Raw genomic sequence first — 25,186 nt, 5'->3', positions numbered from 1 at the left:
GTGGCTTTCAATAAATGTATCTGTGCTATAGACCTTTGTTCGTGTATATCTTTAGTGTTTTTGTGTATTCATCTAGGTGTAGTAAACAATGCGTGAATTACATGAATACGTTGTAATGAGGCAGCCCTTTTCTCGTCTTGCTTCAAATGTCGTATTTGTATTTATGTCTCTCATCACACACTAGGCTTTCTTCAGTCTGGCACCATCTTAATTAGTCAGTAGAATTTGCTCTCTCTCTCTCTCTCTCTCTCTCTCTCTCTCTCTCTCTCTCTCATCCGCCATTGCCTAGCTCTGGACGACAATACGCTCGAGGCAAGCTCTTCTTTTGAGGAAATTGTGAGGGTTCTCGCGACGCGTCAGCCTCCAGGCTTGACAGGAAAAGACCGTAAGTCTCAGTGAACAGTGCAATGACATCAGGGCATTAGAGGGTTTTTGGACTTCGCCAAATTCTGACATAAAATCACGCATATCTAGTGAAATCCCACCTGCTCGGAATTCCTGTCTCAGCGCATGCGCACTGTGGTTAGTGTGACGTGTTTTGTCGTCATGCCTGCGTCACTGCTACCCCACTGCTGTGACCTCCACCGTGCTGAGCTCAGTGACATGGAATATTCCGGACCCGCCACTGCTGCTAAGATCGAAGCTGACTTGGCAATCAGCGATAATGAAGACATGTCCGAGGGAGACTGGTCACCCCTTGAGCTCCAGGTATCCACTTCCACTACAGCTGCGGCGACTCCTCGGCAACCTCAAGTTGTGGCCCCCCAACCCACTACACGGGACTCCCACAATGGCAAGCGTTCCATGGATAGTGATTCCGACACTAATAGTCAACCTTTGTCTCCCGCTACAAGAAACATCTAGGAACAGCAATACTCATGCCTCAGTTCTTCAACACTCTCTCCATCGCTTCATATTTCACCGTACATCTCGGCCTTCACCTGTCACTCCAGCCTTTGCTTCGAGAGCCGAGTATGTGAAACTCCGCTTCAGAAAAAAATAAATAAATAAAAAAAACCGACAGTCGACAGTTGTCTGCCGTCACTAAGATGTTTTGCCTCTATCGGGAGTTGGCGGAGGTTGAGATGTCTGCTGTGGCTTCTCAGTTAGTCTATATTTCTCGACGTCGTCAAGGTATCGTTGACAGGATCGCGAGTGACGAAATTTTATCCTTATTCCTGGATATTCAAGACTCTTGAGCGACCCTATAAGTTTCCTACCTGTTTCATCAATTGCTATTCTGTCGGCGATGACCATGCCATTGCCTAGGGAGCTTGATGGCATCCATACTGTGTCGATTCCATCAACACGGGACACCCATCAACTGTCTCATTATCACATAGGAACCTCCCAGGCCCACCACCGCCAGATGTAAGTTTCAGTTTCCTCTCCTGTCTCTCTCTCTGCGAACTGCTAAGAATGAAAGACGAACAAAGGTGGTGCTTCAATGTGGAGTTTCCCTTAGTGATATGAGCTAAAATAGCGTTAATGTAAATCCCATGTGCATGTAGATGCGTAGAACATTGATCACTATGATACTTTCGAAATTCTGCATCGACTTTTAAATATCTTGTATGGATAATTTTGAGAGATGTTGGTCAAAACAAATATTTTTCGTGATTATTTAGTAATAATGTTATCCATATTTTAAATGCGTCATATTACAAGTCTATTGATTTGGACAATGAAAAGGATAAAAATTAAGACTACCATATAGTACGACATCACATACTCAGTAAGATCGTGATATATGGATATAGTTATTTTTGTGAGGATTTTACCATCTCTCAGAAAGCGAGAGACACAACAAAGTAATAGAACACCAAAACAAACATCTCTCAGGACTGCTCTGGTGTAACGGGAGAGGAATACAAGAAGCCACAGGTTCATGGAGTAGTGACATGGACACTGCAACAGGAATTAACTGGCTGTCCAACTATGTGTTTGTTAACTTCAACTAAGGCAGGCCAGTCAGATGCTTGGTTTGGTTAGATATGCAGCACTACTCTCGCCAAGACACTCGAGTTGCCTATTTTCAATTAAAATTGTTGTTCCGTATACTAGGAAGTTAATCTATGTAATTTGGAGCTTTAATTGGCACAGACATGTTGTCTTCATATTTACTGTCGTCTACATTAATACGCTTCCTATCAATGGTGTACTTTTTGGGAAACCTCGAGATGACTCAATAGATCTAAATGCCAATTCACTAAAAAATCTACTTAAATACATGAATGTTGAATGAATGTTCATGAATACAGTTGTTTTACCTGTGTTACTACTGAGAAGGAATTGTGTAGAAAAAATATATTATATAAACTCGTTGCATCTTTATGTATATAGAATGACACTGTAGACATATCATATCATATATTTTTTTTTTTACGTAAGAGGGACACTGGCCAAGGGAAACAAAAATCCAATAAGAAAAAAAAAGCCCACTGAGATGCCAGTCCCATAAAAACGGTAGTCAAAAATTGAAGGATAAGTGTCTTGAAACCTCTCTCTTGAAGGGATCCAAGTCATAGGAAGGTGAAAATACAGAAGCAGGCAGGGAGTTCCAGAGTTTACTAGAGAAAGGGATGAATGATTGAGAATACTGGTTAACTCTTGCATTAGAGAGGTGGACAAAATAATGATGAGAGAAAGAAGAAAGTCTTGTGCAGTGAGGCCGCGGGAGGAGGGGAGACGTGCAGTAAACAAGATCAGAAGAGCAGTTAGCATGAAAATAGCGGTAGAAGACAGCTAGAGATGCAACATTGCGGCGATGAGAAAGAGGCTGAAAACTGTCAAATAGAGGAGAGGAGTTAATGAGACGAAAAGCTTTTGATTCCACCCTGTGTAGAAGAGCGGTATGAATGGAACCCTCCCACAGGCATGTGAAGCATACTCCATACATGGACGGATAAGGCCCTTGTACAGAGTTAGCAGCTGGGGGCGTGAGAAAATTGGCGGAGACGTCTCAGAACGTGTAACTTCATAGAAGTTGTTTTAGCTAGAGATGAGATGTGAAGTTTTCAGTTCAGATTATAAGTAAAGGACAGACCGAGGATGTTCAGTGTAGAAGAGGGGGACAGTTGAGTGTCATTGAAGAAGAGGGGATAGTTGTCTGGAAGGCTGCTCCTATATGTGGGAAACGGACATGTCTGGTGCTGCCACCTGGTGACACTCACTAATTTACCGAACTCCCCATTGAATGTTGGACCGTAGGACATAAATCACGGTACTGCTCCGCTCCCACAAACAAATACTGGTGGTGTTCTGCTGACCACGCCACCCGGTATTGTCCATATCGCACCTCTTCGCTGTTCACTCCCACTGCTGGTACTTCCGCCTCAGAAACACTACCCTCGCCCGCTCAAGACCCCTCGAAGTGGAAATGCCCTCGCTTTCATGAGCCCTGGGCTACTGTGTGGCATGAATGTATCAAGAAACGCACGCATCCACCTCCCTGTCCACTGACAGCAACTCGCATCACACCCACTCGCACCACCACACCATTCAGTTTCCACGACTGTTCCTGCAGAAGTCCATGCTCTTCGTGAGGCCGTTGCCTCTCTGACGTTTCGGTGCTCAGCGTTTGAAGTACGTTTCGATGCAATTGCGACCCGTATGGATAATCTCGTCACTCAGCCCACCACCACCGAACACACTCTTGATAGTCTTGTAGAGTCTTACCATGTTCTTCTCGCTACTGTCAACGTCTTCATGGAGAAAATGGACTCTCGCGTCGAGAATTTTGGTGTTGCACTAACGGAACTACAAGAATCATTACACCGCGCACCTCAGAGCGGGTCTCCCTCGACGTCAGCATCCCAGCCTGCTTCCCGGACACACAATCGCAAACTTGGCTAACCGTATGCTGCTCAGCGTTATCTCCTGGAATGTCTGTGGCATCGGAAATTACCTAAAGCTTATTTATCTCAGAAACTATGTCGGACGCTACCATCCACAGGTCATCTTCATTCAGGAGGCTTTTATTGGTGTGCCAATGCCTAGGGAAGAAGCTCCTTCACTTGCTGGCTACGTGTTATATGTCCACCACGTGCAGCATGGTCTCGTTAGTTACATCCATTCATCCCTACTCCACCAGCTCCTTCGATGTTCTGCTGGTGACGACATGACCTTCCAGCTCTTCGAGATCAACGTGGACGGTGGCAAGCTTCGATTACTTAACGTTTACTCAGCTCTGAGAAGAATAAACTTCTCTGTTTTTCCAACTACGAATCATGGCATGATTTACGTGGGCGACTTTAATTCTCATCTTGCTCTGGGTGACCATTCTCCCATCCCGAATCGTAATGGTATTCCTCTCCTCCACTACATCCGCCGCCAGCGACTCACTCACTAGCTCACTGGAGGTGCCACACACGCCCGTGGAGGCACTTTGGACCACGTCATCACCCACGGCCTGGTGGCATCCCGCTTCGAGTGTTACAGTATTCCATCCCTTTCTTCAATTACGTCACTATCGGACTCAGGTAGTTCCTGCCAGGTGACTCTCCCCCTCCTCATACTTGCATCTGCATCATCATTTTTTTTTTTTTTATGTAGGAGGGACACTGGCCAAGGGCAACAAAAATCCAATGAAAAAAAAAATGCCCACTGAAATGCCAGTCCCATAAAAAGGTCAAAGCAGTAGTCAAAAATTGATGGATAAAGTGTCTTGAAACCTCCCTCTTGAAGGAATTCAAGTCATAGGAAGGTGGAAATATAGAAGCAGGCAGGGAGTTCCAGAGTTTACCAGAGAAAGGGATGAATGACTGAAAGTACTGGTTAACTCTTGCGTTAGCGAGGTGGACAGAATAGGGGTGAGAGAAAGAAGAAAGTCTTGTGCTGCGAGGCCGCGGGAGGAGGGGAGGCATGCAGTTAGTAAGATCAGAAGAGCAGTTAGCATGAAAAAAGCGGTAGAAGACAGCTAGAGATGCAATATTGCGGTGGTGAGAGAGAGGTTGAAGACAGTAAGTCAGAGGAGAGGAATTGATGAGACGAAAAGCTTTTGATTCCACCCTGTCTAGAAGAGCAGTATGAGTGGAACCCCCCCCAGACATGTGAAGCATACTCCGTACATGGACGGATAAGGCCCTTGTACAGAGTTAGCAGTTGGGGGGTGAGAAAAACTGGCGGAGACGTCTCAGAACACCTAACTTCATAGAAGCTGTTTTAGCTAGAGATGAGATGTGAAGTTTCCAGTTCAGATTATAAGTAAAGGACAGACCGAGGATGTTCGGTGTAGAAGAGGGGGACAGCTGAGTGTCATTGTAGAAGAGAGGATAGTTGTCTGGAAGGTTGTGTCGAGTTGACAGATGGAGGAATTGAGTTTTGAGGCATTGAACAATACCAAGTTTGCTCTGCCCCAATCAGAAATTTTAAAAAGATGAGAAGTCAAGCGTTCTGTGGCTTCCCTGCGTGAAATGTTTACTTCCTGAAGTGTTGGACGTCTATGAAAAGACGTGGAAAAGTGCAGGGTGGTATCATCAGCGTAGAAGTGGATAGGACAAGAAGTTTGGTTTAAAAGATCACTAATGAGTAATAAGAAGAGGGTGGGTGACACGACAGAACCCTGAGGAACACCACTGTTAATAGATTTAGAAGAACAGTGACCGTCTACCACAGCAGCAATAGAACGGTCAGAAAGGAAACTTGAGATGAAGTTACAGAGAGAAGGATAGAAGCCGTAGGAGGGTAGTTTGGAAATCAAAGCTTTGTGCCAGACACTATCAAAAGCTTTTAAAATAAAAAGCTTTTGATAGAGTTTTAGTGAACTATATCTCCTACATCTCCAGCCCTCTCCCAACATTTGATATGCAGTCACCTGATAAACTGTACTCCTCCCTGGTGAACTCGCATATGGCTGTCATGCCCACTATATCGCAAGGCCACATCTCGTACGTCGTCCTGAGTCCCTTGCCTGGATCAACGCATTCTTCAAACGGAAAGGACAGCAACAGCTGATGGACTCTCCTTCCAGAGGCAGCCGACACTCGCCCGCCTTCCTCAATACCAGGTGTCCAGAGACCATCTCATCGTCCTCCAGCAATGCGTCCATACAGAATCCTGGGGAAAATGGAACTTTACACCAGCTTTTGCCCCACCAGTGTGGTAGCATTCCTTGACCTTAAGAGTGCCTTTGACTTCGGCAACAGAGAAATCATCCTCGACCAGCTTGTAGAATATGATGTCAAAGGGAATTTCCTGAGGTGGATCCGTGAGTACCTCCGAAACAGAATTTCGCGTGTGCTTTTCAACTGAGCGTGTAACTCCTCCAAAGAGTTCGAGCTTGGCACTCCTAAAGGTGGTGTTTTAAGTCTGTTTCTCTTTAACGTACTCATGCACCACTTACTCACTCAGCTTCCTGATCTTCCGCGGATAACCATTACCTGTTACTCTGATGACATCTGTGTTCATTATAACTCACCTGCAGGCCTTCAGCACTTCCTCCAGTCAGTCTACAAGTCTTACCCTTCTTGTGGCCTCATCCTTTCCTCGGAAAAGAGTCGCAGCTTCTCTCCCAGGAATCCTAGAACACTTCCTGTCTTCATTTCAGACTATAGCGTTATCCCGCTGTGCACACAGGACTCCCACCTCGGGGCGCCTGTGCTCGTCACACCGGCCATGCCTGCCCGGCAACGCGTTCATCCCCTCGTCGGAGATCTACATCGTCGGCTGCAGCAGCGCTTCACCTCTTTTAAGGTGCTAACAAACAACGCGGCTCTACGTTAATTTTTATACGGTTAGTTATGGACTACCTCTCCTCTACCCTCTGTCAGCTTTCTAGGACAACCTTACAGCCCATGGAAAAAATTTCAGAACCAAGTGATGTGGTATTATTAGTTGTCCTGCCTCTACCAGGATAGTTAACATGCTGACTAAACTTAATCTTCCCCAGTTACTGAGAGGATACACGCCAATGTCTCGTGTCTTAGTGTCAAGTGCCTTCGCTTTCCTTACCTTGCCCCCCAATTATTCTGAAATCATGAGAGGATCGCTTGATCCCGCCGCACCCCACTCTTCTCTTTGTTCCGGAGCCTGCACCCTCGTCTGATCCACCCTACTACGACTTGAGCTTGCTGTTCCTGTTGCTGATGTGGATCGTGGTCCGCCTCCATGGAGGATCCTACAGCCTCAGGTAACCTTCACTCCCACTTCCAAGGCAGACCCATCACCCCTCCAAAAACACCTAGCTCTGGAGCACATTGCTGCTGTGTCCTCCATCCCTGCTGCGCACCCTCTTTATGTCGATGGTTCCCTGCAGCAAGATGAAGTGCGGGACGTCTCATATACTCTCTCAACAAGGAACTGCTGGAAGGAGACTGGGTTGGTTGCAGACTACGCGACTCGTCCAGCTCCACTTATTATGAACTACAGGGACTGCTGCTTGCTGTTCGTCTCCTCTGCCAGCGACAGGTGAATGGTGTAGTCATGTGTGACTCTCAATCTGCCCTCTAGGCCATTTCATCTCCACGACCCACCTACCGCGACTTAGTTCACAGAATCCTGCTTCAGTTAGTCTCCGCCCATGACAGTTCACTCCCCATAAAGTTTGTGTGGATTCCCTCCCATGTTGGGATGCCAGCCAGTTGACCTACTCGCAAAAAATGACTGTGGACTGCCCCTGCCTGATGGTACCATACCTTCCCTCCTTAGCCACATACGTTGCTCTTCCCACCCTCCACCGCATGGACCTCCACCGCTGAGTGACCTCAGAGCGTATCTATACGGCACTACCACCACTTTCGTCCATACACTCCGAGGTACTGTCGACACGGTCTTATGATTCGCAGGAACAACATCGTGTCTGCTCGATTTCGACTGGGTTACCGCGCTGTCTGGCAGGTCTCTGCAGGTGGGGACTTTCTGCAAGTTGTGTGACCAACTCAACGCTAATTGTCATCACCACTACCGTCTTGAGCGTCCCTCTGTCAGGGACATGCTGCTCCAGGGACGGCACCTGCTTGATGTATGCAATTTTTTTTATCACAGAAAATAATTAATAAGTTCTTGTACGACACTCACACTTTGGTGGATGTTAACATTAAGTATGCTTAAACTACCGTGTCCTATGTGACACGAGTCCTCCCTGAATGTTGTTTTTGTTTTTGGTAATCCTATGGGCATCATCAGATTTGTTGTTTCTTTCCTGAGTCTATGAATTATTATTCCACCACTCTGGTGGGATTAGTGTTCAGCTTCCCTGTACATATTCCTGCGTGTCCTTTGTAAAACGACTCCTCTGTAATTAAATACTATTTCTTAAACTAGGTTTGTCTCTCTATGAAAGTGATGAATTGATCAAAACAAAAAATCTCTCTCTCTCTCTCTCTCTCTCTCTCTCTCTCTCTCTCTCTCTCTCTCTCTCTCTCTTTCTCTGTGATGGATTAAGGTTTATTAAGGATTTTTTTAAATATTTTATCGCTTTTTTGTCTTACTTGCATTGTTAGCACTTCCATTGTCACAGGTATTTTCCATAATTAGAAACATGTCCTTGTTGTTCCATAATTATAGACCCACTTCGTGTTTACCCATTTCTAAAATTACTTAATAGATCACCGCCGCGAGCGAGCCGCCCGGTCGCGCCTAAATAGATGATCACCGCTGTTTAAAGATTAAGAAAGTAGTTGCTAAGCAGCTCATGCAGTTCTTAGAGACCATTCGCTCCTGTCTAATACGTGGCAACGGATCCGCCCAAGATTGTTCACAGAGACTGCTCTCACTGTTATTTCGCACAAAATATTTGATAATAGGGGCTCAAAGAAAATTTCTATCTCTTTTGCCATTAATCTTCAAGACTGTATGTAGCAGAGCACTATTGGCTCAGCACTTTTACGTACACAGCCTTCCCTTTCCATCTCCCTCTATTTTCCTTGTCCTTCCCGGTGGCCACGGCGCGGTCAGTCAGGTCAACTGCTTTGTACTGTGTAAACACTAGAATTGGGCGCTAAAGTTTCCCCCAAGCATCAGAAGACTCCAGTGCACTGCAGTGCTCGTTTTTTGTCATGTACTAGGGAGTTTATTTTCTAATTATATCTTAGACATATATTATTTTAATTCACTGAGCTGAGGAAAAATAACTAGGACGCATTTGCTCACTGGTATCCATTTGCTAACATTTGAATATTATTATTATTTATTTATTTATTTATTTATTTATTTTTTGTATGCGATTCCAATATCAAACATTTACATGGTATCTTACAACCTGATGTCAGTGCAATAAAACGTCGTTGTGGTTTCCGAGTTCCATGAAACAATTACTTTTCTCCACAGAAACAATGCAACGCCTTTGAATTGTAATCACTGACACAATTGTTACTTTTTGACAAACTAATTATCCTGCTGCCTGGTTTCTTAAAAGATTATATTCTCAAAGCATCCCAGACTGTTAATCAAGCTTGTTTGAAGGAATGATTAATTAATCTGATGTAAACGTTCTTAGAAACACTCTTCTTATTCTTAAAAACGCTGAACTACCAACTTGACAACCCAGACCAGGCATGAGTGACGAAGCTGAGTGGTGGGTGGGGGGTGGTGAGACTCGTTTCAGGTTCGAAGCGAATTCCGGGAGCCGCACCGAGCCCACATCCACCCCGTGCTGAGTGGTGCCTCCTCACTTCGCCCTCTCACTTTGTCAAGGTAAGTTCTTTTCCACGTGCGTGGTTTTCAAGGCTTCATAGGTGATTATTCTGGATATAATGCGTGTATTATTTGTTTGGTGTTTTTGGTATAGAATTCCACGATCTCTAGTCATGTAAATAATCTTGGAAATCCCAGCGGAGCCCACCGATGTTTGCTGGCTGACAGCGAGGGAATGAGTGATGTGGCTGAGTGGTTATGTGGCTCAGTGGTGATGCTTGTCTCATTGCTTCACGTCGGAAGTATATCCTGGGTAGAGAAATGGTGGCCGCATCCAGCCTCATCTTCTAAGTAAGTGTAATTAAAGAGCATTATTCTCATGTGAATAGTTTTAAAAATCTAAATATAAAGACGGGAAGGAATAGGTTCTCAGAGCGGTAAATGAATGGAATGGGCTCAGTAATCGTTGTTAGTGCAGTTATTAGAGGCTTCAAAAGATTAGAATAAATGAATGGGATGATAGTGGAAATAGGTATAGGTATGTTTCATACAGGGACTCCACGTGTAGACCTGCCGGTTTCTTGCAGCTTCCTTTTTCTCGTATGTTCTTATGTTCTTAAAAGGCTGCAGGAATTAGTACAGGTTCCATAATTGCCATGTAAATGATGGTGCTGAATATATGGTATCGCTAGTTGCCTGTCATTCATGGTGCAGGATACACGTTGATTTTGCTTAAAATATTTTTAAAATCATTATTAGGGAGTCAGACGAGTGATGCCTGAGTGGTGGTGGTTGTCTCGTCATAAGAGCGTTAATCCTGGGAAGCCAGACTAGGTAGTAATTCAGATTTTCACTAATATTTCGTGAAATAGGTTTGGCGTATATGTGTGGCTGTTGTAAAGTTTGGCAATACGATCCTACTGCTTGATATTTGACCATACATTTTGTTCATCAAGATGTGTGTAAAGACTGCAATTAACTACTCGATGACCACCTACCAGTTGTTCAGTTTTTCCTCCGTGAACTCTCCTCGACCCATTTGATTCGATGAGGCGGGCATTGCTTAATTGTAGTTTGAATCCAAGCACGCCATTCGCCTTTCAGCTGCCCTACCCTTCAGGCTGAGGTGGGCATCACGTGGCGAGTGGTGCGAGTATACGCGTACTGAAGTGAGAAGCGACAACTGGGATCAGCGTCTCCTCGAATGATGATTCCTGCAGTGTTTTTCGGTACGAACTCAGTACCATATTTGAAGGCGCCTTGGTTATTCTATTCTGCTCGTGTAGGTTAGGTTTCCACCCAGAATTGAGCGATACATAGGGTTAACATTGTTCTTTTTTGTACTTTTCTCTGCTTCATTCCACCTTGACTAGTTATTTTGATAAGCTGCGCTCCCTCAGATAAGAAGGCCCGGTAGCCAGACAGCAAGGCCCGTTAGTGTGTGGCTACAGTGGACTGTGCAGGATGTCACCGTGAAACGAGTTCTTCCCGTGTCCCGCTGTGTACGAGACGCACAAAATACCGTGAACGCATCCGTGAAACCTGACAGTCGCCACATCTGTCCCAACATTGTCTTCCAAGGCAAATCCTTCCTCTGGTATGTAAAGATCTATCTCGTCAGCAAATAGCAATGTTTTGAAAGCTTCTTGTGGGTTTTTTGCCGTTGGTGTGATGAAAGTTGAACGATCAGCATGATCATGCAAAATAATCTGGAAATAACAGTATCACACTAGGGACCAAACTGTTTGTATGGAATGCGGCTGTATGGGTTCGTTGTCTTCCGCCATATGAGATAAAAGATTGAAGTGACTCCGTGTCCAGGCTCTCTCCTCGTGGACAGTTGATATAAAAACTTCAGTAATCCTACTGTTTTTCTGAATAACTTTATACTTTGAGAAACAAACTTTAAAATATACTGATACGGGTTTGTAATTTCTGGATAACTTCGTAATTTGTTTTAAAAAGCACTTAAATACTCTTGCAGGTTTATTTATGTATATATATCTTAAGAAGGATGTGTGATGAAATAATGTGATAAATTCATTTAATGGGGTTGTTGGTTCATTGTGATAAAAAAAAGTGAAATTCATTTAATGGGATTTATTGTGGTTAAAAAAAAAAAAAACTCAAATTTTCAGGTTGACTGCAGCAAAAATCCACCACCAAAAAGAAGAGATTTCCTTCTCTTCAGCTGTCCACCACAGGGGGAGAGGTGGTTTGGGAAGTCTTCACACCTCGGGCATATATCTTTCCCCATCCATACAGCCAGCACCTGTAAGAGAACAGCAAATGTGTGTTATAGACTTGATGACCACTGTTCGTGGTAAACAAGCATCTGTGTTGTAAGAGTTCAGAGGACTCCCAAATTTATTTATTTATATTTATTTATTTTTTTTTAATAAATTCTCAGGCTGGCGAATGGTGTAGTACTCTTTCTCCGGAGCCTCTTTGAAGTATCATTTAAGCCTTCTTAACAAATGGTATCGCCGTACTTTCCCGATTACGGTGAAAAAAATCTTCCCCCACTCGTGTTTCTAGATCACTTTTTTCGACGACAAATACACGTACTCTACTTTTTTCGACGACAAATACACGTACTCTCTCTCTAAAAGGTGCAGGACGTTGACCCTCTCCTCTCGCAATGAATGGCGCGGCCAGCCAAGACTGTGTGGCTTTTTTTCTACGAAAGAAATACATACACGTACTCTACATACACGTACTCTCTCTAAAAATAAATGTCAGCCAGCCAAGACGGGGGAAGATGTGGCCCTCCTTCACTACACTCCGAGTCAGCACCATCCTCCTCCGGCCATAACTTCACGAGGTGATCAAGAAGGTGATGAACAGGAACTACGTATTGTTTAATGAGATGAGCTCGATCATTATTAATAAATAGTTTGGTGTGGAGATAGCGATGAATAAAAATACTTAGGCTCAAATATCAGACTGATGTACGCATACAAACCACACCTGCTCAAGATGAAAAATTTCCGAGACTTCAACTTGTGCTCTTGAGAGAGGGGTTGCTCAAGATGGAAAATTCCCGAGACTTCAACTTGTGTGGTCTTGAGAGAGGGGTTGGTGATCATCCGCTGCTGTTTGTCTCCTGTGTGATGGAAACTCGCTATGCGAGTGACGGGCTGGGTGACTTGCGAGTTGAACAGGTCGAGGAAGGCCAGACAAACAAACAGTAGAAAGCAAGAGAGGGACATGCAGTCACGGTGGGGGAACAATATTGGAATTCCAGACCAAATGGAAAAGAGAAATCGTGGGTGGCGTGCAGGCTTGGCTGACTCCTCCCTCTGCAGCTGGACTAGAGCTTCCTCCAAAGTCTCCTGCCGAGAGGTTGAAGCGAGCTCTGGTGATTGAGGAAACAAAGAAGGCTGTGATGAAAATTGAAAGAGAAGGCTGTGAAACTTTAAATTTACTTTTTCATTGAAAAAAAAATTGTGAAACTTTTATGAAAATTTAGAAAAAAAAATTGTGAAACTATGAAAATTTAATGAAAATTTAAAGATATTTAAACTTTAAATAAAAAAAAAAAAAATCACGCACCATCTTTACCTGATACCTTCTCAACCCTGACCCGCACCAGATGGGATCCATGACCGCGGATGATATTTCTTTGCAGTGAGTAGTCTTCGTGTGCAATGAGAACCAGAACCAACTTCCCACTGTGGCTTCCATTAATATACTGTGCACTCGCTGACCCTGCAATACAAATACAGGGATAAAAATACCTCGTTTAATTCAAACGTCCTCATTTTGCCTTACAGGATTTAAACATCTTGAACACCACCTGCCAAGCACAGGGATAAAAATACCTCGTTTAATTCAAACGTCCTCATTTTGCCTTACAGGATTTAAACATCTTGAACACCACCTGCCAAGCACATTAAAACACAAACATACCTTCTCCAAGCACCCACAATACACACACAGGTAAGTATGTAAGAATGCCTTCCCTATGGCGGACGGGTGAGAGCGGTGGCCTCATCACACAACACCTCCCGCACCTTGCGGTCTCTTCATCTGTTAACTCAGTGCCTGGCCCGCCTCCAGTCATCACAGGGACAGATTCATGTGTCACGGCTTAATGACAATGGGTTCAATTAATTGTTAATTTATATCATACTCTATTTATGAGGGGCATGTGAGGGGCATGCCATACTATGTACGAAAAGGTAACTCTTACTCTGCCGAGCGTATAAAGGTTTACTAGCATTCATTAGTTCCACTGATAATGCGCCCGCCATTTCAGCGCCTGGCTTGGTATGCCGTAACAAGAAAAAAGTTGAAAACTACTCATCTGCAGCAACGCGGCCTAACCATGCCTCCACTTCCTTCACGCATCCCCTCGCACACGACAACCCGTTCACCAACAAGTTGGAGAGGTACCTACCATCCATTCCCGTCGCACAGCACCACCAACCTCTCCCACCTAGACCCTCAGGACCATGCAAGCTGGGGGACGAAGTGGAGGCACTGCGGAGCGAAGTGAAAAAGCTTCAAACATCACAGGCCATTCTGCAGAAGGAAAATCGGGTTCTGATAACGTGTGTGCAGTTAGAGCAAGGAAAATATGATCAGCATAGAGGCCACAGCTGCTCAACAATGCCATCGGGCCGAGTCAGCGGCTACGCAAGGAGCCTTGTGGTGCAGACGTGGCTGTAGAGGTAGACGTATCCCTCACCAAAGACGGCGCGATGACAGTGTTAACTCGCCACGCATGGAAGGAGGTTCACCGTCACGTGACACAGGAGAGGAAACAGCAGGACGCTAACAGACCCTCCACCACAGGCGCTACAATAAACACCTCGCCTTGCCACGCCCCTACGGAGCCTCAGCCTGTCAGAGAAAGGAGCAAGTTCCAGGTCACGTGAGGGACGGCGGGGACTCAAGTCTGTCATCTGATGGCTTGGGGGATCCGGCCAGGGAACAAATTAACGTCATTCGTGAAGAAAAATGGCTGCAATACACTGAACATCTCTGCCATGCCACCAACATGACAAGCGAGGAAACAAATTAATTAAGAGAGTGAGACACAAAACCTCGCACCCCTAGGCGCTCATCCAGACTGACCTTGCCTTTTACTTCCTTATCTTCTCCTCTGACAATGACATAATTATGTATTGTTTATACAATGGTGTACTTTGCCTTTGTTCTTTGCAATTTCTCTTTTTTGTCTATTAATTAACTTAGTGTCAAGACTGGTCTCTGACGAAGTCTTTTCAAAAGTATAATATAAAAATTACATTGTGAATATAAATTATTTGTGAATGAAAGTTTCGAATCTGAACCTGAAACACACACACACATACACACACTCTGACTCTCTCCTTTTGCGGAGATCTCCATTCTTGGAGACTTCAATGTTTACTATCAGCTTTGGCTTTCCTCTTCCTTCACTAACCATACTGGTGATCTAACCTTCAACTTTGCTATCATCCATGACCTAGAGGAATTGGTGCAACACCCTACTCGTATTCCTGACCGTCTTGGAGATACCCCCAACATCCTTGACCTTTTCCTAACCACTAATCCTTCTGCTTATGCTGTTACCCTCTCTTCTCCGTTGTACTCCTCCGATCACAATCTCATATTTGTATCATGTCCTCTGGCTCCAATCCCTCCTCAGGATCCCCCTAAGTGGAGGTGCCTCTCCACTACAGAGACCCATCTCTGTGTGCCGAGTGAATAACAGAAGTGATAGTGTCTGGCATGGAGGCGTACATTCCTCACTCTTTTTCTCGACCTAAACCTTCCAAACCTTCTTTTAACACAGCCTGTTCTCGTGCTATACATGATAGAGAGGTGGCCCACAAAAGGTACTTGAGCCTTCCATCACCAGAATCTCATGCACTTTATATTTCTGCCCGGAACCATGCCAAGTCTGTTCTCCAACTAACCAAAAACTCATTCATTAATAGAAAGTGTCAAAATCTTTCAAGATCTAACCCCCCTCGTGACTTCTGGCATCTAGCCAAAAACATCTCCAATAACTTTACTTCTTCTTCTTTCCCTCCTTTATTTCTACCAGATGGCATCACTGCTATCACATATATTTCTAAAGCCGCTCTTCGCTCAAACCTTTGCTAAAAACTCTACTTGGACGATTCAGGGCTTGCTCCTCCCTCTCCTCCACGCTCTGACTACTTCATGTTACCTATTAAAATTCTTCGCAATGATGTTTTCCATGCCCTCGCTGGCCTAAACCCTCGGAAGGAATATGGACCTGATGAGGTCCCTCCTATCGTTCTCCGAAACTGTGCCTCCGTGCTTGCACCTTGCCTAGTCAAACTCTTTCAGCTCTGTCTGTCAACATCTCCCTTTCCTTCTTACTGGAAGTCTGCCTACATTCAGCCTGTTCCTAAAAAGGGTGACCGTTCTAATCCCTCAAACTACCGTCCTATTGCTTTAATTTCCTGCTTATCTAAAGTTTTGAATCTATCCTCAACAGGAAGATTCTTAAACATCTATCACTTCACAACTTTCTATCTGATCGCCAGTATGGGTTCCGTCAAGGCCGCTCTACTGGTGATCTTCTGGCTTTCCTTACCGAGTCTTGGTCATCCTCTTTTAGAGATTTTCGTGAAACTTTTGCTGTTGCCTTAGACATATCAAAAGCTTTTGATAGAGTCTGGCACAAAGCTTTGATTTCCAAACTACCTTTCTACAGCTTCTATCCTTCACTCTGTAACGTCATCTAAACTTTCCTTTCTGACCGTTCTATTGCTGTTCTGGTAAATGGTCACTGTTCTTCTAAATCTATTAACGGTGGTGTTCCTCAGGGTTCTATCGTGTCACCCACTCTCTTCCTATGATTCATTAATGATCTTCTAAACCAAACTTCTTCCCGTATCCACTCCTATGGTGATGATACCACCCTGCACTTTTCCACGTCTTTTGACAGACGTCCAGTTCTTCAGGAAGTAAATAGTTCACGCAGGGAAGGCACAGAACGCCTGACTTCTGATCTCTTTAAAATTTATGATTATTGTTCATTGCCTCAAAAACTCAATTCCTCCATCTATCAACTCGACAAAACCTACCAGTCATCTATCCTCTCTTCTTTAATGACATTCGCTGCAATGTTGCATCTCCTGCTATCTTCTACCGCTGTTTTCATACTAACTGCTCTTCTATATCTTGCTGACTGCATGTTCCGCTTCCTCCCGCGGCCTCACTGCACAAGACTTTCTTCTTTCTCTCATCCCTAATTCTGTCAACCTCTAATGCAAGCGTTAACCAGTATTCTCAATCATTCATCCCTTTCTCATGTAAATTTTGGAACTCCCTGCCAGCTTCTGCATTTTCACCTTCCTATGACTTAAACTCCTTCAAGAGGGAAGTTTCAAGACATTTATCCTTCAATTTTTGACCACCGCTTCGGACCCCATTCGGGAACCGGCATCTCAGTGGACTTTTTTTTTTATTAAATTTTTGTTGCCCTTGGCCGGTGTCTCTCCTACATAAAAAAAAAAAAAAAAAACATACACACGCCTCATGTCTGGCCGCCACACAGTTAATGCCCAAGAGTGCCAAGACTCCCCATTCCGCTCCTCGTGCCGCGTGCCACCAAGGCCATACACAAACAAGTCCAAATTCTTCTTGTATTAACAATAAATCAAGCAAAGTTATAGCGCGTATTAGTTACAAATATAGGTATACTTATATTTTAGGCTTGTCGCCCTCCCCACACCTCGCCCCTCTCTAATTCCTACAGTTGCTTCCTCAAATTAACTACACACAATGATATTAACGTGTCTACGTACGTACTTACAGAATGTTTTTGCGTGCGTGCATGCAGTCGCAGGATAGAGCGTGTGCACATTGGTGTGGACGAATTACTGTCTTACTTCCTTCACTACACCAGTGGTCAAGAGGCATCAGTCGCCCGGGAAGGAAATAGCCTGCTAGCCAATATTAGCTATGTCTTACCCACAGCGACTCCTTCACTGAGATACTAAAATCAAAATACAGCCTTGTAGTTATTAAGGTAAGAAAACGAAAAATAGCACTTGTATGAATTTTATATTAATTACGACGGCATTCATAAAAAAAAAAAAAAAGCAGCGTATAGCCTACTGAAGGAAGAAAATGGAAGAAGAGAAAGAGAGGGAGGTGGAAAAAAAGTGGATGTGAAAAGAATCGGAGAAATAAAAGGAATCGTAATGAACAGGAATAACTGGAGAAGATTCGTATATCGTGTCACTTACTGATACTTGGGAAACGACGAAGGAAAATAAAGATCTAAATAAAACTTGTATGATTATGAAATGCTGATCTAAAAAAAAACAAAAGACAAAGAAAGAAAAAAAAAATATATATACATACTCCTTTCCCACACACAGAGAGTTCTATTCACACAGATGAATTAAATATATAAACATTGGCCTCGCCATCTCTTAGACACGCTTCACCTGCCTGTCCTCTACCACCTAACGTATGCACTATGGGAGCACTGAGGGGGAGATGGAGGTGTAAAAAACAACAGGCGGTGTCGCTCTGGTTATATCTACAAATTATTAAGAATCCAGAAGACCGAGGAGCAGTAAATGAGCACTTACTGATGCACGAATATACAAAGGCAACGTGGAGTCTCAATACGAGGTGAAGGGTTTTGGACTTTGATATATTTTTAAGGCTGAAAATCTAATGGCTTCCCAACACCCTCCCTCGACCCGCTGAACACGTTCTGCGCATGCACAATAGCTGCCAGTTAACGCTAACCAGGCTGTTAAATGAATCATCTCAATAGCTTCACCGCCCAACCACCTGGGATCACCGCCCGCCAGCACCCCGACAACGCAACCTGACACCGCTCATCCGTTACGCCTTGACAACGCTCTGCTGCTGTGCCCTAATGCTTCGCCACTACAAATTGAGCACATTGAAGCTGCTCAGCCACAACAGACTGACAGCACTCAGCTGCTAAATCCTGACTGTGAGCAGCCACTACACTTTGGCATCTTCAAGCCGTTGCCGCAGGGCACTGCTAAACCACCTCGTCCTTGACGCCGCTCATTTGCTGCGCCACAACGTCGAGCAGCTACCACTGCCTGACACTACTTAATTTTTACGCCCTGAAAAATCTCTGCCTCTAAGAACTGATAATATGAAAATGACTCCACCGATACGCCCTGGCACCGGTCAGTCACTGCATTATGAGGCTGCACTGCTGCTACACCATTATGACGCCTCTCAAACACACCCTGGCACCGTCCAACCGACGCGACCGGACACTTCGCATGCACCCTGATGACGCTCAGCCTCTTCTCTCCCACTTCTTCACATCCACACCCAACATATCCCACACGCTCCCACTCCTCTTTCCTCCATCACCACCCTCCCAACGCATCCCGACTCCCTCCTATTCCTTCCTTTCCAGCCTCTATTTCCTCCCCAACAAACCGCATCAACACAACTCTCCAGTTTCACCAACGCTTAGAAACAAGTGAAGTCACAGTTCAAAATAACATGGATGCTATTAGAAAAATAACTAAAGATTTAGAAAAAAAAAAGAAAAGTTGGAAATAAAAGACATGGAAATAGAATGACTTAACACTGAAGTGTAGACTGCTTCCTCAATTGCTGAATAGTTGCAACTAAATATACGAGACCTAGAAAACAAAACAGCAAACAAACATGTCCTTCATCAGGAGATGACAGACTCCACGTCAGATATTTCACAGAAAATCCTTCTCTTGCGAGATGAAAACTGGACGGAGACTAAGGTCTCTGACGTGCATAAAAATGTTTCAGTTAAAACCATTAAGGATGCTTCGCCACTACAACTTGAGCACATGGAAGCTGCTCAGCCACAACAGACTGACAGCACTCAGCTGCTAAATCCTGACTCTGAGCAGCCACTACATTCTGGCATCTTCTTAGACACTGGGTATCAGAGAAATTGACTTGGATTCCTGCTAAGTGTGTAATCTATTGGGGTTTGAATGACATAGGTGATAACAGTAGCCCTGAAACAATTCTCGGCAACTTGACATCTATGGTTAGTGAAATAAGAGAGAAAAATAAAAATAAGTCTATTCATGTATGTCAACTGGCACCTACTTTGTTGTCTCAAGAAATACATGTAAAAATTTGGCACTTAACGAACATCTAAGAATATGGGGCGAGTCAAACTGTATACCTATCATAAAGATTGACTCTGTTTTTAGACTGGGTGAGTTACGACATGGAAGGCAATTCACCTGGATCCACTCTGAATAAGCTAGGCATCATTCGTCTGTTTACTGTTGTTACCAAACAATGCCCTGTTTACTGTTGTTACCAAACAATGCCCACACATCAATATATGTAAGAAACTTAAGAAAATGACTCATTATTACAGTGCCATCCCCAAGTCTTGATACAGAACAACACTACAGAAATAGAACTCGGATATCTCTTCCTAGAATAGACAACTATAATAACAGTGACAATATGAATAATTCTAATCCAAGAACAATCTCAAATGGACCAGTCTTCAGTAACCAAACTCCTGACACCTGGCCAAAGGTGACATGATCCAACTCCATCCGCTCACCTACCAATTACACTCCTACATTACCAACAGAAAGGCGGACTACACATGGCTACCCTCGCTATCCACTACACAACCCACAAACACAAAATAGATTTAATGCATTACACGAGATGCATCCTGACGATTACTACAGAAGTAATCACAACTACTCTACTCATAATACCAACAGATCCAAACACAATTATTATATCCATCGGGAAAATAAAAACTACACGAAGAAAGTTGGTGGTTATAACTGCGGAGAATGCAATCACAGACAAACATCATGCAGATTTCATCATAAAATACAATGTGGTACATGTCAGTCGTTAGGTCACAAAAACCGCTTTTGTTCCTATTATACTTCATATGGGTGTGGCGAAAAAGACCTTCCCGGTAGTGCAACTCCAAAAAAGGATTCCCTTGTCATTGAGCATATAAATGAACAATCCCTCTTATCTAGTCTTGATGAGATAAAGCTTTTAATTCAGGAGGGAGGTAGACATCCTATGCATTACGGAAACCTGACTTCTTCCGCATACCCAATTTTAAGGTTTTTAGTGTGCATGTTAGAGATACTCTGAAATCAAATGCAGTAACACTTGATACGATACGAGCATCTGGCACTGAAGATATATATGTATCACTGTGCAATGTTGTAAATTACCTGCCATTATTGTATAATGTATGTACAGGCACCCAAAAGCTTTAAGTGTATCTTTTGAATATATATATATATATATATATATATATATATATATATATATATATATATATATATATATATATATATATATATATATATATATATATATATATATATATATATATATATATATATATATATTTTTTTTTTTTTTTCCTAGGCTAATTAGTATTAAAAAGAAGTCTCTTTTTATTCTTGGTGATTTTAACGATAACCTACTTTTAAACGGCAGTAAAATACGTACAAAAAAAAAAGACAGAGAGAGAGACGAAGGTTAAGAGGGGACCTGATAGAAGTCTTTAAGTGGTATAAGAATTATAACAAGGGGACCTAAGCAAAATTCTCAGGATCAGTAACCAGGATAGAATAAGAAATAACGGGTTCAAACTTCAAAAATTTAGGTTTAAAAAAGAAATAGGAAGGAACTGGTTCGGTTCTCAAATAGAGTGTAGATGAATGGAACGGACACAGTAATCAAGTTGTTAGTGCTGAATCACTTGGGAGCTTAAAGAGAAGATTAGACAGATTTATAGATGAGGATGATGGGTGGAAATGGACAGGTATATTTCTTACATGGACTGTCACGTGTAGGCCTAATGGCTTCTTGCAGCTTCTCTTATTTCTTATGTTCTTATGTTCTTAAAATAAGACTGATAAAGAATAATCTGACACAAATCATAGTTAAACCCACCAGAGTTATCCATACATCAGCAACGCTCCTGGATTTAATTATAGCTAACAACCTGGGCATAATTCTATCACAAAGTGTTGCTCAACAAATGATTGCTGACCACGACCTCATTAGCATACATACTGACATAAGTAAACCTTAACGTCCGCCCGTTGTAAAAACTTTACATCACATGGGAAACTATACTAAAGAAACTTTCGCTTTTCATTAGAGGAGACCTCATCTGAATTTAACAAAATTCTTTTAACTGATAATGTTGAGGAACAAGTGAGAATTTTTAATGCTGTTTTTATTGCAAGTCTCGACGTGTATGCTCCTACTGTCACAAAAGTAATCGAAGATCTTTCGCATCAAGGATTAATGATGACACACGAGCCGCTATTCAGGCTAGAGACAGTGCTGAGAATAAATTAAAGAAAGACTGTCAGAACGTAAAATTATAACAAGAGTACAAGAGAGAAAAAAGTTAGTCACTACCCTTATCAACAAGGCCAAAGAGGTAATACGGCTGCAACGTGGAAGTTAATTCGAGAAATTGTTCCTAGTAAAATGTGTAATAATGATAGACAATCTTTTGATGAAGTCAAACATAAGACTGAAGAACTTAAATTTAATACACACTTAGCGAAAGTAGGAAAATCAACTTATCAAAAAAAAAAAAAAAAAAAAAAAACGTAATACATTCTCCATGGTGGCAACCAAAGCCCAACTCATAACTCAAAGTTGCACCCGCAGCTACTGACCACTTCAAACCTCAGCCTGCTGATGTCGAAACTGTGATTCTCATTGTTAAGAGTCTGAATGACACTAGTTCAGTTGACTCAGATGTCATTCCATTAAAACTTTTGAAGGATGGACTGTACATAATGTCATGCTATTTGACTTGCATTATCAACACCTCTGTGGTCACCGGGGTTTTCCCTGATTCCTAGAAACATGCTACAGTGAAACCAGTTTTCAAAAACGGAGATGTTGATAATGTGAACAATTACTGGCCTATTTCACTCCTCCCTATCCTATCTAAAAAAAAAAAAATAATAATAATCTCTAATGAAATGACACTTGAAGGCAAGAACTCCTATCAAACAGCCAGCATGGATTTACGCCTCGGCTGTCCACTGAAACAGCATTCACGGCGATTACTGACAATATTTACAGCAATATAGACCATAAAAAAATAAAAAAATAAAAAAATCTCTGTTCACATTGTGCTATCTGTCAAAAGCTTTCGGCAGTGTTGATCACAACACTTTAAGTAAATGTATCAAATGTATCAAAATTTATCCTTGTTGGTTCGACAGTTATCTCAGGAACAGTACCCAATCCGTCTTTGTAAAGAAATATTTTCAATGGAGCGTAAAGTAGATTATGGCGTACCACAAGGATCTGTTTTGGGCCCGGTTTTATCTTATTTTACTTATTTATTTATTTATCTATTCATTTATTTATTTATTTATTTATCTTATTTTATTTATTTATTTTTTTGGTGAATGACCTGGTTGATAATATTAAGGGTTTCTTCAGTGTTACTAATAAGATGATAAAATTCAAACTTGTGTGTCATCTGCATATCGCATTAGTAATGCGATATGCAGATGACACACAAATTTGAATTTTATCATCTTATTAGTAACACTGAAGAAACCCTGAAATGCGTCAAAGAACACTTTCTTAGGAATGGTTTAATATTAAATCCAAATAAAACCCAATGTATTTTATGGGTAGTCGGAAACTGCTACCACAACCCCCCAATACTGTCAACATTAGATGAGGACATAATCATTTCAAGTAGCCATGTCAAAAACCTTGGTGTATACATGGTCAGGCTCATGCTTTTTTATATACATCCAGATGAACTAACTAAAAGGGTTATTGGTATTTTAATGTTCCTTATTAGAATTAAGTGCCAATCTTGACAAACCATCCTGAATATTAGTTGTACTGGTTCTTAGCATGATAAATAATTGTATTCTAATATGGGCAACCACTAACACGACTATTACAAATAAGTTTCAAAAGTTACAAAATTTTGCAGCGGAAGGTGTTAAGAAGTTTGACCATGTAACACCAATACTGAAAGAACTCGGGTGGATGAAAGTCAAAGAAAGGCATATGACGGACACATGTACAGCTGTTTTTAAGATTTCAAATGCTTTTTACCCAACATGGTTCAAAAACTTTTGTACTGTTCTTGAGATGACAAATACTGTTACAAGAAAACGAAATTGCTTATATATGCCAAAGACTAAAAGTGATACCGGTGCCAGAAGCATGGACGTGACGGGGGTAAAACTGCAGGGTTGGGCCTCCCTTTTCCTCCATCCCACCCCCCCCCCCCACCTCGCCCAACAAGCTTGGGGGCCTATGGGGAATCAGGGGTTTTGGGGCGGAGACATAAAAGAGCGATAAATGGACTTTGAAAATTTAGGGAAATTTCCCTAGAAATTTCCCTAGAATAAAAAAATTGGGGGATAAAATTTAAGTTTCAACCAATACGCCAGAATAATTATATACCTAACCTAACCTAACCTAGCCGGGGGGGGGGCTGTACTCCCCTTTGATCCCCCCTAAGGTTACTAACCTTAGGGGGGGATCATATATATATATATATATATATATATATATATATATATATATATATATATATATATATATATATATATATATATATATATATATATATATATATATATATATATATATATATATATATATATATATATATATAAAGAGCATTCACCTGTTATCATTCGTTCATATTCCATTTCTCCACATTCATTTCCACCTTCACCACAACCAGACACCACCACCACCACTACTACTATCACTACTACTACCACCACCACCACCACCACCGCCATACCACTTTACACTATCCCATTACCATCATCTTCACCTCAACCATCCCCTTTCACCTGCCTGCCTATCTACCCTTCTCTCTCTCTCAACACTCACCAGTAATGTTGGCAACCACAACAGCAACAACCACAGAAACCAGCAGGAAGTCTCATTGTGAGCAGGAGGCGGAGGAGGGCAGCAGTGACGAGTAAAAGAGCAGGCGAAGGAAGAGGACGGCAAGGACACACACACAGCAGCAGCGCTACCTCAACACTGCCATGCTGGAGTCTCCCGTGGACCGAACCTTTCTGTTCCGGTGCCTCACTCATGAATCTCGAACCTGTGGACAAGAGCTTTGAAGCGGAAAAGAAAAAGAAAAAAAAATAAAATAAAAAAAAAATAAATAAAATAATAATAATAATTTGGTGAAAGAGAAGAGATAAGTGTATGGGAAGAAAGTTGTTTAATGTGTATACTATTTGGCTGCAAAGAGGACACAAGACACAAGAACACTACACAGCGTTGCTTCCGCAATGTTAATCAGAAAATCATAAATACCCAGAAAATATTGCAGTTTATTGCCTCGCGTTAGTTTATTTAATGAAAGGAGATTTATCAACATTTTCTTTCATTTCTCTCTTTGCGCCACTGCACGACAGTCTTGCGGCGCAGGACAAAATAGGGAAGTCGAGAAGCGAATAGTTGATGAAAGAAACAAAGAAGAGTTGTGGTGGAAGGAAAGTACAAACGAGGATAACAGGGATGCAGAGGAGAGGGGAGGAGAAGGAAGCAGAGGAAGTGAAAAGGGGAAGGAGGGGCGGTGATGGTTGTGATTGACATTATTTTTTTT

At 42.6% G+C, this 25,186-nt stretch overlaps 1 protein-coding gene and 1 long non-coding RNA gene across 6 annotated transcripts; one reads left to right on the top strand and one right to left on the bottom strand.

Annotated features, from left to right (window-relative positions):
* The first annotated feature begins 9,501 nt into the window (after positions 1–9,501).
* LOC135093846 (uncharacterized) lies at positions 9,502–11,992 on the top strand. The gene is made up of 5 exons (XR_010263498.1): positions 9,502–9,633; positions 9,772–9,924; positions 10,678–10,802; positions 10,974–11,170; positions 11,712–11,992. It is a non-coding gene; the product is annotated as an uncharacterized LOC135093846 (long non-coding RNA).
* LOC135093845 (uncharacterized) lies at positions 11,659–24,647 on the bottom strand. Of its 5 annotated transcripts, none has more exons than XM_063993413.1 (5): positions 24,454–24,647; positions 13,976–14,058; positions 13,129–13,284; positions 12,544–12,931; positions 11,659–11,845 (listed from the first exon to the last, which is right to left on the bottom strand). In XM_063993413.1, the coding sequence occupies exons 1-5, from the start codon at positions 24,507–24,509 to the stop codon at positions 11,761–11,763; spliced, it is 768 nt and encodes a 255-aa protein (XP_063849483.1). In that variant the 5' UTR covers positions 24,510–24,647; the 3' UTR covers positions 11,659–11,760. The 5 variants fall into 5 exon arrangements, 4 of the variants coding, with proteins under 4 accessions (XP_063849483.1, XP_063849485.1, XP_063849484.1 ...); XM_063993415.1 differs by adding an exon at positions 14,267–14,421 and having other exon boundaries at positions 11,659–12,931; positions 13,976–14,100; positions 24,454–24,634; XM_063993414.1 differs by having other exon boundaries at positions 11,659–12,931; positions 13,138–13,284.
* Between the last annotated feature and the right edge of the window lie 539 nt (positions 24,648–25,186).

Source organism: Scylla paramamosain, chromosome 44, assembly GCF_035594125.1.
Source record: "Scylla paramamosain isolate STU-SP2022 chromosome 44, ASM3559412v1, whole genome shotgun sequence".
Lineage (NCBI taxonomy): Eukaryota > Metazoa > Arthropoda > Malacostraca > Decapoda > Portunidae > Scylla > Scylla paramamosain.
This window is presented reverse-complemented; position numbering and strand designations above follow the sequence as displayed.

Coding starts and splice junctions, on each gene's coding strand:
- LOC135093845 (XM_063993413.1), bottom strand. CDS start 24,509: ATGAGACTTCCTGCTGGTTTCTGTGGTTGTTGCTGTTGTGGTTGCCAA. Junction 14,059..24,453: donor TGTGGTTGCCAACATTACTG/GTGAGTGTTGAG, acceptor TTCGCTCCGCAG/TGCCTCCACTTCGTCCCCCA. Junction 11,846..12,543: donor AAATTTTTCATCTTGAGCAG/GTGTGGTTTGTA, acceptor GTTCTCTTACAG/GTGCTGGCTGTATGGATGGG.